Source organism: Plectrocnemia conspersa, unplaced genomic scaffold (genome assembly GCF_051122295.1).
Source record: "Plectrocnemia conspersa isolate PC_06_02 unplaced genomic scaffold, ASM5112229v1 ptg000002l, whole genome shotgun sequence".
NCBI lineage: Eukaryota > Metazoa > Arthropoda > Insecta > Trichoptera > Polycentropodidae > Plectrocnemia > Plectrocnemia conspersa.
In genome coordinates this window covers 7,632,476-7,645,551 of record NW_028277166.1, presented here as the reverse complement: position 1 = coordinate 7,645,551, position 13,076 = coordinate 7,632,476, and the positions used below count along the sequence as shown (strand labels likewise).

Sequence of the window (13,076 nt, the reverse complement as noted above, 5' to 3'; positions counted from 1 at the left end):
AAAGGGTTGAAAATGGTGGCCTACAGAGCAAATTCATAGAAATTTGCTTGGCGTTGAACTGGTTAAATGGATCGATGTTTTAACGGTAATTTACGATTGTGCTTCTGCCAATTTTTTGTATATAAAATATTTTGACAAATACACGCATTCTTGGCTTATTCAAGTTCAAGTCGAGTTAATGTCGTCAAGCAACTGTTATACAAAGTTTTCTATATTTATAACACAAGGAACATATAGTCGATTCAAATATGATCTTATCCAAAAATATAAAGAGCTGGACATCGTGCCATAATGAAACGATCAACATCGTCTCAGAAATAAATAATTAGCACATGGTTATTGATTTGTGTGGCAATAGTTAACAGCTGCGGGCAACCGTATCACTCATTCGGCGACGAAGAAGACTGTGCGGAAATGATTTAGCTCGCAATTAAGTATAATGGGCCGACGTAAATTACTCCCCACGCCGACCGATAAAAATCTGAATTGTGTAATTGTGATTTCGCTGATTTGACTCTTTAAATATTTGTTACATTTCTAATAACGATCATGGGGCCCAGGGCCGCCGAAAGCGAACCCGGGCCCTAGGAAAACAACTATTCTGGGCCTCATGACAAAAATGGAATTTTATATATTTTTTACCACCGAAACATAAATTCTTGAATAAATAATAATAGGTACGAGTTAACCCTTTCTATGATACAAATAAATATAAAAATTAGCCACTTTGCGACAAATTTTATGAAATCATATTTTATGCGAAATATTTTAATTTATTCTTTGCTGCTCAGTGTTGCCATATAGTGAATTTTCAGTCCAGGTCAAAAGCAGTAGAAAACGTTCGATTATCAAGCGTTTATATTAAGACTTTTTATAACAAAATTATGAGTGTGAATCGAATAAAGCACATCTAAACCGAATTTTGATGTGCTTTATGCTGACGTCCCTGAAATATTGGTACACATGTGAATTTTATCGTGTCTCTCTAATAAATTTAATTTATTCGTTTCATTTTACCGATGAATCAATTCTCTTAGTGGTGCTAGTTGCACCTCATATGTTGCACCCTATAAGTTTTTACACGATTTTATCACGCGATTTATATATAAATCCAATGTTATTAAATGTAGTAACCATGCGTGTAAATGATAATTATTGCCGCATAAAATTACACGAAACAATGTATTGTCAATCGCAGAATCAGCTTCGATTGTTGAAAGTTTTAGTCAGACCGAAATAATCGTTTACACATATCTCTGGATTATACGGTACCCCAAATCAAACAAATGTACAAACGCATGGGTTATGGCTTAATCCCATTTCATGCATTTGGTTTACACCTGGAACCGCTCCCGCTGCCCGTGCAGTGTATCCTGAGTTGTTCTTTTGAGCGCACGCATATCGCTAAAGATTATGCTCGTTTATTTAATAAGTTGAAAAAACGCTAAAAAGTACATTTTAATACTATTCGGTCGTTTTATGCATCGATTTACGCGATATTTTCTGGAACCGCGTCAATCAAAAAATAATGTAGATAGGTAAAGTCGTAGAATCGATCCCAAAGTTAGGAACAATACGTTTTTAGGCCGAATGTCTCACTCCCAAACCGGTGAGCGGCAAGTTGTGGTCCATTTGTTAAGAGACTGGTTATACTGATTGAGGTCGGTCGACGAGAAAATGTATCTCTTGTCGACCGCCTGGTGTTGATTTAGTAAGTATGGGTGTTAGATAAATCCGCGAGTTAAATGAGTCCCTAATTGAATGATTATGCTTTTTCAGAGGCGTAAAACATTGATTTTAGATCCTACGGCCTCTTTGATTAGTCCAAATTCACTGGGAGCTTTAATATTTAAATCGTAATTTTAAGAACTATTTCGTTAATACAAAAATATGAATGGGGTTAATTTGTATCATGTGTTTTTTTTATTTCGATAAATATATTTTATATGTATATAAAACGACTTCTAGCTCAATAAAATATTAAATTAGCTGAATAGGCGTTCTATATTAAAATACGTGGGCGGCGTGGTAATCACTCCATAATATAAAGCAATAAACGCCGCGAATTGGGAAAATTTCGTGACGCAACACGTGGTGTAACGGTCGGGAATAAAAAATGCTTAACCGGGGTTGCGAATTGGCAGAGTACCCAGAGTTTCACGTCACAGGGGAAATCCGTCGGACAGTTATAGCCTTTCGGGAACGATACTCCCGAATGCATTCAAACATCATGTAATACCTTTATGGGTAGCAGCAGGGATTGCCCTCAACACCGACGCAGGGATGTACGCTGACGACGTAGGTTTGTAAGTAGACGATGAAGATTTGTAAGTGGACGTCGAAGAAGGCACGTACGACGAAGAAGACGACGAAGTCACCGAAGACGTTGTGGTCCTTCGGTAGGTAGACGACGTCAACACCGACAACGAAGACGTGGAGAGTCTCGAGTAAGATGAGGGATAACGCCTGTACATCTTGATCCGATAGCTGAATGTATACAACACAATCGTGTGAACTAAGTTAATCGTAGCGGTTAACTCGCTTGTTATTATTCACAAGGCAAAAAAAACGAACGTGCTCGTGCGGAATTCAGCGTTTTCGCTGAAAATTACCCGACCTTGACCATTGACGTACGTCACGTAGCAAAACAAAGAGTGTCGCATAAGCACACTAGGCACACATGATTTATATGTGTACTTTTGTTTTATTTATAAACATACTTTTTTTGTACGGCCGTAATCGGGACGAGGAACACGTTTATTTTTTCGTCGAGCAATATGTGTTACAAGGTTTGCGCGGAAATAATAAGCTATGCAAAAATATATGTCTGCGTTAATCTAAATAGAAACTCAAGATTGGTAGGTACACGGGAAACTGTAACATGCTTATGAACTTAAAGCTTCAAAAGAAGCTATATATTACACGTATGTTAGTTCAAAGATCAAGAGGTAACCGGTACTGTATATATTATACTAATTTATTATATGCAAATAAGAATCATAGAAAAACATTTTATTTTAAAACTACGAAGAGTCAATCAAGTAGCGAATACTATCAGAGAACAGCATAATATATTTTTGAGGCATGCACGAAAATTGAGTATTTGTAGTTGTGAAAAATAGCACTGTAAAACAGATGATAAAATACGAATGAGGTTTGAGAATGAAAAATTATGTTGCAGAAGATCAATTCGACTATGAACGTTGCACTGTTATGTATGTTCTGTATCATATGGACTATACTTAGTGGCAAGCAATTATAGCATAACTTTGAAATGTGATATTATAGATGGACGTTAAAGTATAAACCGTAAAATAAAATAAAATACAAGAAAAAATTGGAGTTGGATTAATTTTACACCACAATAAATCTGCCAATTTTAACTAACATTTACAGATACGTGATAAAATTTAGATTAGCAACCAATCAATGGGCTGTTTTCAGCTCTCAAGCGAATCTTTCAGCATTTCAATCGCCCTATTAGCTAGCGCTCACTCAACTTTTCAATCGTACCGACACATGCGCGAATCAATCGACGGGCTCACATGCCCCGATGCTTTTAACTTTGAGCTTATTTTCAGCGCGAATCGCTTTCGAGCGCACATACACACGCCACTCTCTGAACACATTATTACTTCCGCGAATTTTAATACGTCCAAAATTTATTAATACGCGATCAAAATCATGAAATGTGGGACACGAACGACGCCTACTGCCGATTAAGCATCCCGGATCCCAAGTGCATGCAGCGCATCTGGAAATAGGTGCGATCCCGGGTTCCGGGTTAAAAGGTTAATAATACCCCTATCCTATTCGGCCGTTAATCAAAGCTACAAAAGCTATTACAGGGTTAATGGTGGGTTAGATTAAAAAAAAGTGACTTGTGTAGTATACCGTGTCAACGGGCTCTGTGAAGACTATAGTGGTCCGCGTGGTAGCCAGACGATCGATGGCCGTCTGCTGGCCCACGGGATAGGAGGGTGGTGGGTGGGAGGATAGTCCCCCCCACCCGAAAATCGAGAGGACAACGCCGTTCCCTCCCGTCCCGCGGGAATACTACTCTACATCGCCAAAAGACGTTCGTGGACCTTCCCCGAACGATTTATCCTTCTATTAGGCGACGTAAATTATTTTTTGACGTCATAAATAGCGGCGCTTTCCGAATTTCCGAACGTTATTAATTCTCAGAATGGAAAAGCGACCTTTGAACGATTCTTGACGTATTGAAATAAGGATACTGTAAAAATAAATCATATAAGATTGTATCACTTCTCTACTGAGCCTTTGTAATCGCGATAAATGACATCATAGTATATATTTCTATACAAAACTTTGTTTGGTTGTGAATTAACTAAACAGTGCTGAATATTATTTTCTTCAGTAGCTCCTCACTTTAGATTTTAAGCTAGTCAATTAAATTTACTCCTTCTTCTAAACATTATGAATTACAATATTAGAACCGGTCTTAATTAAAAATATTAAATTTTTAGTATTATATTCGTTTTTTTACCTTTTGTCATAATCGTAACTATAATATAAATATAAGGGTTCCAATAATGGTCCTCTAAAATATGTTTGATCGCGTACCCCTAAAAAACTAATTTAGTGTGTACTCCTGAATATATACATACATTGGTAATAAAATCTAATTTATTGAAAATCGGGTTATTATTACTTGACGTACCCCACTTTGGAAACCACTAATCTAAAAAGGCTCATAGGCATAGTTTTTTGGCATTAACAAATGATCGCCCATAAATGACCACCCGTAATTTTCGCTTTCATCAATATACGGTACAGGAAGCGGAGTTAAACAAGAATGCAATTGTTCCTTAATTGGCATTCCAAGTCCAAGAGAAAGTATATAAGACTTATCGTTAATCACATTGACCGACTCACGACCTATGACATTTATTCGGAGATATCAACTCTTGAGCAAAAGGGACCAGAGACCAGAGAGACTTTACTTAGCGACAATGTGTTGTTTCTGTTAAAGATAATATTTACAAGAAAAATAAATAAAAACCGTCATATTTAAAGAGTCAGCGGATATAACCAGCATTAAACGCGCAAATTTTTGCATTGAAATTGATTAGGGTAGGATCTGTGCGGAAAAAATTTGAGCTTTCCGGTGATGTACACTCACTGTACATGTAAAACTGTGATTGAATTATTGATTTAAAATTGTAAGAATGAAATAGTCAAAATTAAAACGTGATATTTTAATTTGAATCAGACAATTTTAGTATCAAAGCGCTAAACAAATGTTTTTTATAGGTATATACATATAAAAATGGATGAATGTGTGTTTGTGTGTATGTTTCGGTATAACTATGGAACGCCTGATGCAATTTCAACCAAACTTGATACACATATGACTTACTATCTGACAAAAATACTGTGGGGGTTAAACAACCCGAAGCCCCTAGGAGTGGGGGGTGACATCTAAAAACGATATTTGTGTTGAATGCATAGTTTTTGGGGTCGCTAATATGAATAGTGACACTCCAAGTTAACCCCCATCGACATGGCAAAAATGACTGTCGAATCAATAGTTGACAGTCCAGATGATATTTAAGCCAAACTTTTTTTATTCTTTATCTTGTCTAATAGAATATGGGACAGATAAAACCCGGACGACGCCGGGGTAATCAGCTAGTTATAAATAAAATAGATATCACTCATATTATTTACAGATTATGATTTCATCTGGTGTTTCACTACTTAGTATTTGTTGATTGTGTTTACCCTATTGTGAGGCAATATAAGATTTACAATAATAACATATTTGAACCTGCGGTGTAATTCAACTTTGAACCATCCACTAATTTATCAAATATTATATTTAATGCATTTAATATGTCACCAGACGCATTACTACAACTTATCTGTCTTGTTTTTTTTTTGACATCAAACAGGATATTACTGTACATGTCGATGAACTTATCTCGAGATATAGGTGCAGTAAAAAAGTGCTTACAGAAAGTTTATTCGACATATTCACATAATAAGATGAAATGTACACTCAGTATACATCACAAGACGGCATATAAGATTATTGAAATTTACTGATTTGAACCAAATTAAATCAAATACATTATTTCTGGTATTTCATTTACGTACAAATATGTTATTCTTATATCAACAACTCGATAATTCAGTATTTCAGACGTACCTATTATGTTTTATTATTTTATATTTAGTCTATACGTCGGCGATTGTTTATAAAACGGTTTGTTGACTTCAACCCAGCTTTTACCTTTTTATTGGATTTTTTCTGTAACGGTGTTATTAGGCAGAATAAAAATCAAATCTCGGTAAGAATTTTATTAACAGCCTGGTCATAATTATATTATTCAGGGTCAGAATAAATATCAAATGTATAGAATAAAAATAATATAAAGCACAAATAAAAATATAGGACAATTAACTGAATTAAAAAATATATTATAGCATAAATGGGCAATAAATTAACAATTTTAGAAATATCTTATAAAATATCTCGCTCGCACTTAAATTGTTAAGACATGTTAGGTGCGGCTAGCGTTGATCCAGAATTTTGAACAACCCATGAATAAATTTCAACGAATATAATTATATGTAGGACGTGATTGTATTTGGAATAACGAACGAAGCAAGAATAACGACAGAGCGGCGGCTGACAGCACGTTTAGTTTGTTGTGTTGACAACCAAACAAGTTTACCCTAAAACACATTGCTAATGATAATGTACTGCCGACATGCGAATAACATATCGACCTTTTGTAACAATATTCAGCGTTACAGCAATAATGACACTATACGATAACATTATTGCCAACTAAAAAAATGATTCTGACCATCTGTAAAAATAATTTTTACCGTTTAATATAAATTCCGACCCGAAAAATACGAGCCATTTTTTTATGCTCTACTGTACATATTTATCATAAATAAAAATAGCAAGATTTTTCCTTTACAGTAAAATTCTCTCAAGATTGTAGGGTCTAGCTTTCTAGAAAAAGTTGTAAAAACTAAATAGATTCACAGCCCATTTCGGCAAAGTAAACTGAATAATATAGAAAATGAAAAATTCTTACAATTTAATATGAACTCTGAGCAATGCAATTCTAATTATTAAATATAAATTCTAACCAAAAAACTTGATACCAAATAAAGACCCGAACCTATATATTTTATACAATAAAAATACAAATTTTTATTTTTGTTAATTTGCTTTATTCATTTTCTTCTACAAAATGATAATTAAACGCTAGTCCCAAGATAAAAGTATTAAGAATCATAACTTGCGCTTTATACTCAAACGCAGTCAAGAAACTCCATAAAAATATTATATTACTTTCACGGGCAGATAAACGGAAATTAAGATGGCATTAAAAGATATAAATTGCTCGGTTATAAAAGTATTTATCATTCCCTAGACGCGCGTTACGCATACGCGAAGAAAATGATAAAGGAAAAATATAGACATTTGCAGCACGAACTCGGCATTAGATCAAATTTGAACGAAACTTATTGCATTTCTCGATATCGACATGGCTATGATAGTTTCCGGGGTAACCGCTGTATAATTTGTTAGGGAGAGTCCAATCGCCCGGAGCGCCCGGATCGCTTTATATATAATTAATCCGGATTCGGCCCTGGCATTGACGTAAAACGAGGAAGAAGTCTCGAAATACGAGCGCGTGCTATTTGGGTACTTTGGGTCAGTCCAGTTTCATCCGAGGACGTCGAATGACCTGGAGGTGCCTGATCGTCTGCCGCTTGAATGTGATCAAGGTCAATCGGACATTTGACAAGAGAAAGCTACTTTTGTCACACTTCATGCGTGGTGCGTCGACATCGCGAATACTTCAACAACACTTTGTTCATATTCATGAAATGTTTACTTGCTATCTTGGTGACAATTTAATCACTTTAGATAAATTGAGTGTTAAGCTATCTATAACTTGTTTATATTGTATGACATGATATTAAACTGATATAGATCAATATTATGTTTAACTTTGCTACTATAGATTGTAGAACTATATTCGACCCTCTGAGTCGTTAAATAATCCATGTGATGTACGTCTCATGTTTATTTTTACTGAATGGATCACGCTAACTTCTTCACTAATGATACAGTACCGCACGTTCGCAATGCTAAGTTCCATATCTCCAACTTTGCTTTGTACAATTGATCAATTTTGTTCAAGACTCAAAATTGAAATTGGCGAATAACGTGCAAGTAATACTTATTAAGGATCTCTTCACCTCAATCACCATTAACTACTTGTTATGCCTGCACTACACTCTCTGGAAGTTGGCCAAGGTTGGCCAAGGACGGAGAATATAGTGGATTACTTCGGTCGAGTTCGGTTCTGCCCGCTCTAAAATATCTTGGAAGTTGTCCGAGGTTACCGAGAACGGGAGGTAAAGTGGGGGTAATTCAGTCGACTTGGCCAGCTTCGAGCGCTTTTGAACATTGTCGGCATATTTCCGAGTCAAAGAAACCGAAGTCGGAGCTGCTTTTTCGAGCGCGAGCGGTGAGATACTTCCCCTTTCGCTCTCTCGCGTATTAGTGACGAGAGTGAGAGAGATAATGATATGGTGTTTCGCAAACGGAGATAGAACGAGTAACTCGGTTCAATTTCAGTATGCGCGTAGGCGTGCTATGGTCAACACGCATGTCGAGCGCTGCATCGTGGTCACGTGGTCAAGTTACATTACCACATGCTTATCGGGGACTTCAACAGACTTACTGACAGCTTTGAATATTTTAGGGCATCAAAAATGATTAATTATATTTTTGGTAGTATATTCTTCTAACAGATATCGTTATTATATATTTTTTTCATATAAAATTAAACAATTAAAAATTATTAGTGGTTATTGATTTGTTTAAAAAAATCGTTTCGAATATCCTTATGTATTTTCTTAGATCGGTTTATATAAATGTCACACCATAACGAATTCTTATTTAGAATCGATGGCGACAAATTCTAGGATAGTCACAGATGTGGTGTTCGTATTCTGAAGTATCATTTTTATGCCTTATGGCATTTTGCAAAAGCCGACAAAGATTTTGCGTAAATTGAATATTTACGACCGAAAAGTTTTCACTGATATTGTATTGGTGAGTGCCCACACAAACTTTTATAATTATCAGGAGCATAATTTTAATAATATGACAATTTAAAAATTGCGATTATTTGGCACATTTTTCAATCGCGCGGAAATATGCTAGCTGTACGTGACAGAATCCGCCTCCCGGACGTCATTTACGCCCGCCATCCGGACGGCATATGAAATTTGCGATAGTGTGGTCGCTTACTCGAAGTCGTAGGTCTCGGCCGACTTCAGTTTGGACAACTTCCAGAGAGTGTAGGGCAAGCATTATACAAGGCCATAAGCCGGCGCGTGACGTCATCGAAGAAAGGGGTAGAAATCGTGTTAAGATTAAGGTTTTAATTCTGCTCTTTGAGTAATATAAAAAATAAGGTACGGTTGATAATAAACGAAAGTTTTTAAAACTGATAACGAATGAAAATAAATTAATAGAAAAAAAACGGTTGATAAAATATTTCATGCTTATTTATAATTATAATTGTATCTTAGCTAACTAATTACAGCTTCAAAGCGATTACTAAATTATTTATTTTTTATTCTTTTAACATCAAAAATATATTATCTAACAAGCATATCGTTCAAAAACCTTCATTAAAACCGGTATAAAAAATTGTTGTGTCATTAAATAAAATATAATGCATAAAAATAAGACAATGTAAAAAAATCGAACAATCTATTATATCTCTATATTCCGTATTTCTCAACTCAAATGAGCATGTTGCATTTGTATTCTGCGAAATTCACGGAACGAACTCATTTCCAGTTTTCCTTGGAAAGCTATTCAATCTCAGGATTTTCCCGTTCTCTAAAGACTTTCGGTAATTATAAACATAAAAATTGTAAAAAATAAAAGTAGTACACGAACATAGCAAGGACGACCTCGTGCCCGTATAAAAGCACGCTACAGGAAAAACCAAAGTAAATACTATCTAAAAATACCCAGATCTCATCACCTCGGTTGAAAATCGTTCACATGATTTACAGACATATTTGAGGAAATGAGAACGGCGATGCATCAGTCGTGTATATCACTAGCAAATAAAAATTTATGTACGCACAGCCACGCGGTAAATTCACAAAAGCGAGAAAATAGATGACTGGCTTTTGGGGGAGTTAGGCAATACGACCTGTTTGAGGCAATTTATTTTTATCGGGGCAAATTAGAATTTAGAGTCGTGTGGTTATTGAATTGGTGGGAGTTTATTTCACAAAGACATTTCATCATACTTTAAATAATGACGAGAATGCGATAACCGAATATGTGCGAATAATACTAATCATATAAACGTTTGCACTATACATTAAACCAATTATAACTTTAAAACTCAAACACATGCTTAGCTAAGCTCTGTAAGAATAAAATAATACAATCGCCCTTATTAGCCATGCAGTCACGACCGCGATAGGAAGTCGCGTGACACAAAAGCTTTATGGCAATAAATAGTTTTGTCGATAAAGTTAGGTAGGCGTTTTGACCGAAATGCCACTAAATCTGACGGATCACAAAAATAAATAAATACAACACTAGCAAACAAAAAAAGTGAGTCAACCTAAGATCCTAAGAGTATTTGATCGATGACACCAAATACGAATGTAGGAACATCAAAGCGCATTGTTCCCAATCAATACCAAGTAACGGCGTAAGCAAGGTTGGTGATCCCACGATTTGCGAGCCGAGTCAAGAAACCAAAGATCGCACGGTCGTCGGCTTTGTCGCTATTTTGGTTTATATAAAAAAAAAATTGCGTTAACATTTATATAATAATTCAATGATACGTAAGCGATCTTCGAAAGACGCCACTGTAAATTCCTCATCGGTAAGATGTTCATCGTAAAACTGTGATGAGAACGCGTCATTTCTAAAGGCATTGGAGAACAAATCTCTCCACTGTACTTTGTCTAGTATTTTTCTCCGGCTTACACTTCCGTTTATCAACATTTAATACTCTCCAGTTTTAAAGTATATGAGAGTGATTAGAAAGGTTATATTTGATCAGTTAGTCTCTGATTGGACATTGTTAGCACTTAGCAAGCATATTATTTTTATTTTATTAAATCTTCCATTGTAACTTGACGTAAGCCCAATACGTTACAACAGGGTAAATCTGTACCAACTGAGTATGTCAATCAGATATAATAAACACCTACAAATAAGTATCAACCATCAGACTGAAAGTCTGGCATCTATATTAATAATTATAAATTATTATCTGTAATATAATTTATAACCAATAGATGGTCGTTTTTTAATAATAGCGCATTTTTTTAAATAAAAATTCGAGTGAAGGCTCGAACCTGCAACTTCAGAGTTATTAGTCTGAGACTTTACGGACTACACTATTCCGTTCTGATAAAAAAAATATTATTTCTGACTAAAGAGAAGCTAGAAATAAATATAAGATAACACACAATCCTATCGAAATATGTATTATACATGTCTTTGACTAGCTTACACGACCCTAGACTAAAAAAAAAATCACAACCAAAAAGACTGCGGATAAAACTATTTTGTGGAGAACCGTACAAAGACCGGTACTTCAGTGTCTATAATAATAATAAAAAAATTCGGTTCTAGGGCAAGAAAAATGAGAACTTCATGCAAAACATATGAAATCACTAATCCAAAAGCAAACTAATGAAACTACCATTAAAAAATTTAAACTGACTTATGTTATAGCAAAGAAAAGACAGAACGAAATATATAATAAAAGCACCTGTTTTTATTTTATTTCTCGTCGGCGTTTCACAAAAGCGCGTTTAAAAGTACACGCGAAAAAGATCTGAACAAAATGGAATGATCGGTGCCAATTACGAAGGAATACGTTGCATATCTCCACTGAAAGCTACCTTAACCTTCGGACCCACAATCCATGAAAAATCACCGTACGCAGAAAGTCTCAATATATATTTATTAAGAAATAAAAAATTTTTTTTTTTTAAATAAATTGTACTAGTTTCTTTTAAAAGTATTGGTTTATATAGTGAAGGTGTTGCGATACTATAAAATAGTACCGCAATACCTTCTATCTGTTATCACTTGAAATTAACTACTTCAGCATGGGAATACTGAAACAGAAATATTGCTAGATTTTGCTGGAAACACGAAAATCACGTTGTGGTTGTGTTAAAAATGATTTAACCCATTTTCTTCTATATAAATTTATTAATTTCAATGCTGTGCATATATTGCTGATAGCTTTCAAATAATAACAATTTTCATCATATTAAAATGTATAGATAACGGCGCTCATTATCTACGTTCGACTATTGCATTTTCCGGCGCCACGTGGAAAATTTCCGTACCCAAATAGAATTTGCTGAAAACACACATTAAGCCGCTGTTGGTTTAATACAGTTTAGTTAGTAACACACGAAAGGGAGCAAACACCCCCGCTGCTACCGGGGGTGTGGTCCAACCATTAGTCCACGAGGGAAAGAAAACACAGTCGCAACTAATTGTTAGCACAAGCGCAAACCCTTGTCGGCATAACGAGCTTTCGGTTCTTAACTTTCGTCTTCAAGAAAAAATGGCATTCTTCGCACTGCCCCGTGGGTGTGTATGAAAATCATTCAACTGTTCCAATAAACGAGATTTCAGACATAAAGGTCTAAGAAACTCCCATTATATATTTTAAAAGCGTTTCTGCGGGCGATAATTCGCAAAAAACGCGTTCAACATCCGAAACGATTTTTCACAAACGATAAGAATGTAATTTATAAAAAGTATACGACGTGCAAAAGAATAACGTATCTGAACAAAATCATTACCGAGACAATCTAAACACGTCAACACAAGATCTTGTAAATTTTTAAACCATAATCCATTTGCAGAAGAACCCACTGCGTAAAAGCACCCCTCCTCGGCGGCGCTGACAAATTTTCGCACCCTTTTCTACATTTGACCCATAAAAACAACTTTTATTCGACACACGTTTTAAACAAAGTATCTAGCTTTATTCTGCTTG

The 13,076-nt window shown here is 35.3% G+C and overlaps 1 protein-coding gene and 1 long non-coding RNA gene across 4 annotated transcripts in view; both read right to left on the bottom strand.

The window, feature by feature from the left end:
* Positions 1 to 13,076, bottom strand: part of LOC148237527 (E3 ubiquitin-protein ligase ZNRF2) — a 129,140-nt gene that overhangs the window by 107,250 nt on the left and 8,814 nt on the right. Inside the window, exons 1-2 of one of the 3 annotated variants that reach the window (XM_088181883.1) lie at positions 3,895 to 4,237; positions 2,240 to 2,487 (exon numbers count right to left, since the gene is read on the bottom strand). The exons of the other annotated variants lie outside the window; for them this stretch is intronic. Of the exons in view, the coding sequence (XP_088038009.1) occupies positions 2,240 to 2,474 (235 nt within the window). The 5' untranslated portion in view covers positions 2,475 to 2,487; positions 3,895 to 4,237. Of the gene's footprint in view, positions 1 to 2,239; positions 2,488 to 3,894; positions 4,238 to 13,076 lie in introns of those variants that run through there. 3 annotated transcript variants of the gene reach the window in all.
* LOC148237528 (uncharacterized) lies at positions 5,458 to 11,383 on the bottom strand. Its single transcript, XR_015808940.1, has 2 exons — positions 9,385 to 11,383; positions 5,458 to 8,284 (listed from the first exon to the last, which is right to left on the bottom strand). It is a non-coding gene; the product is annotated as an uncharacterized LOC148237528 (long non-coding RNA).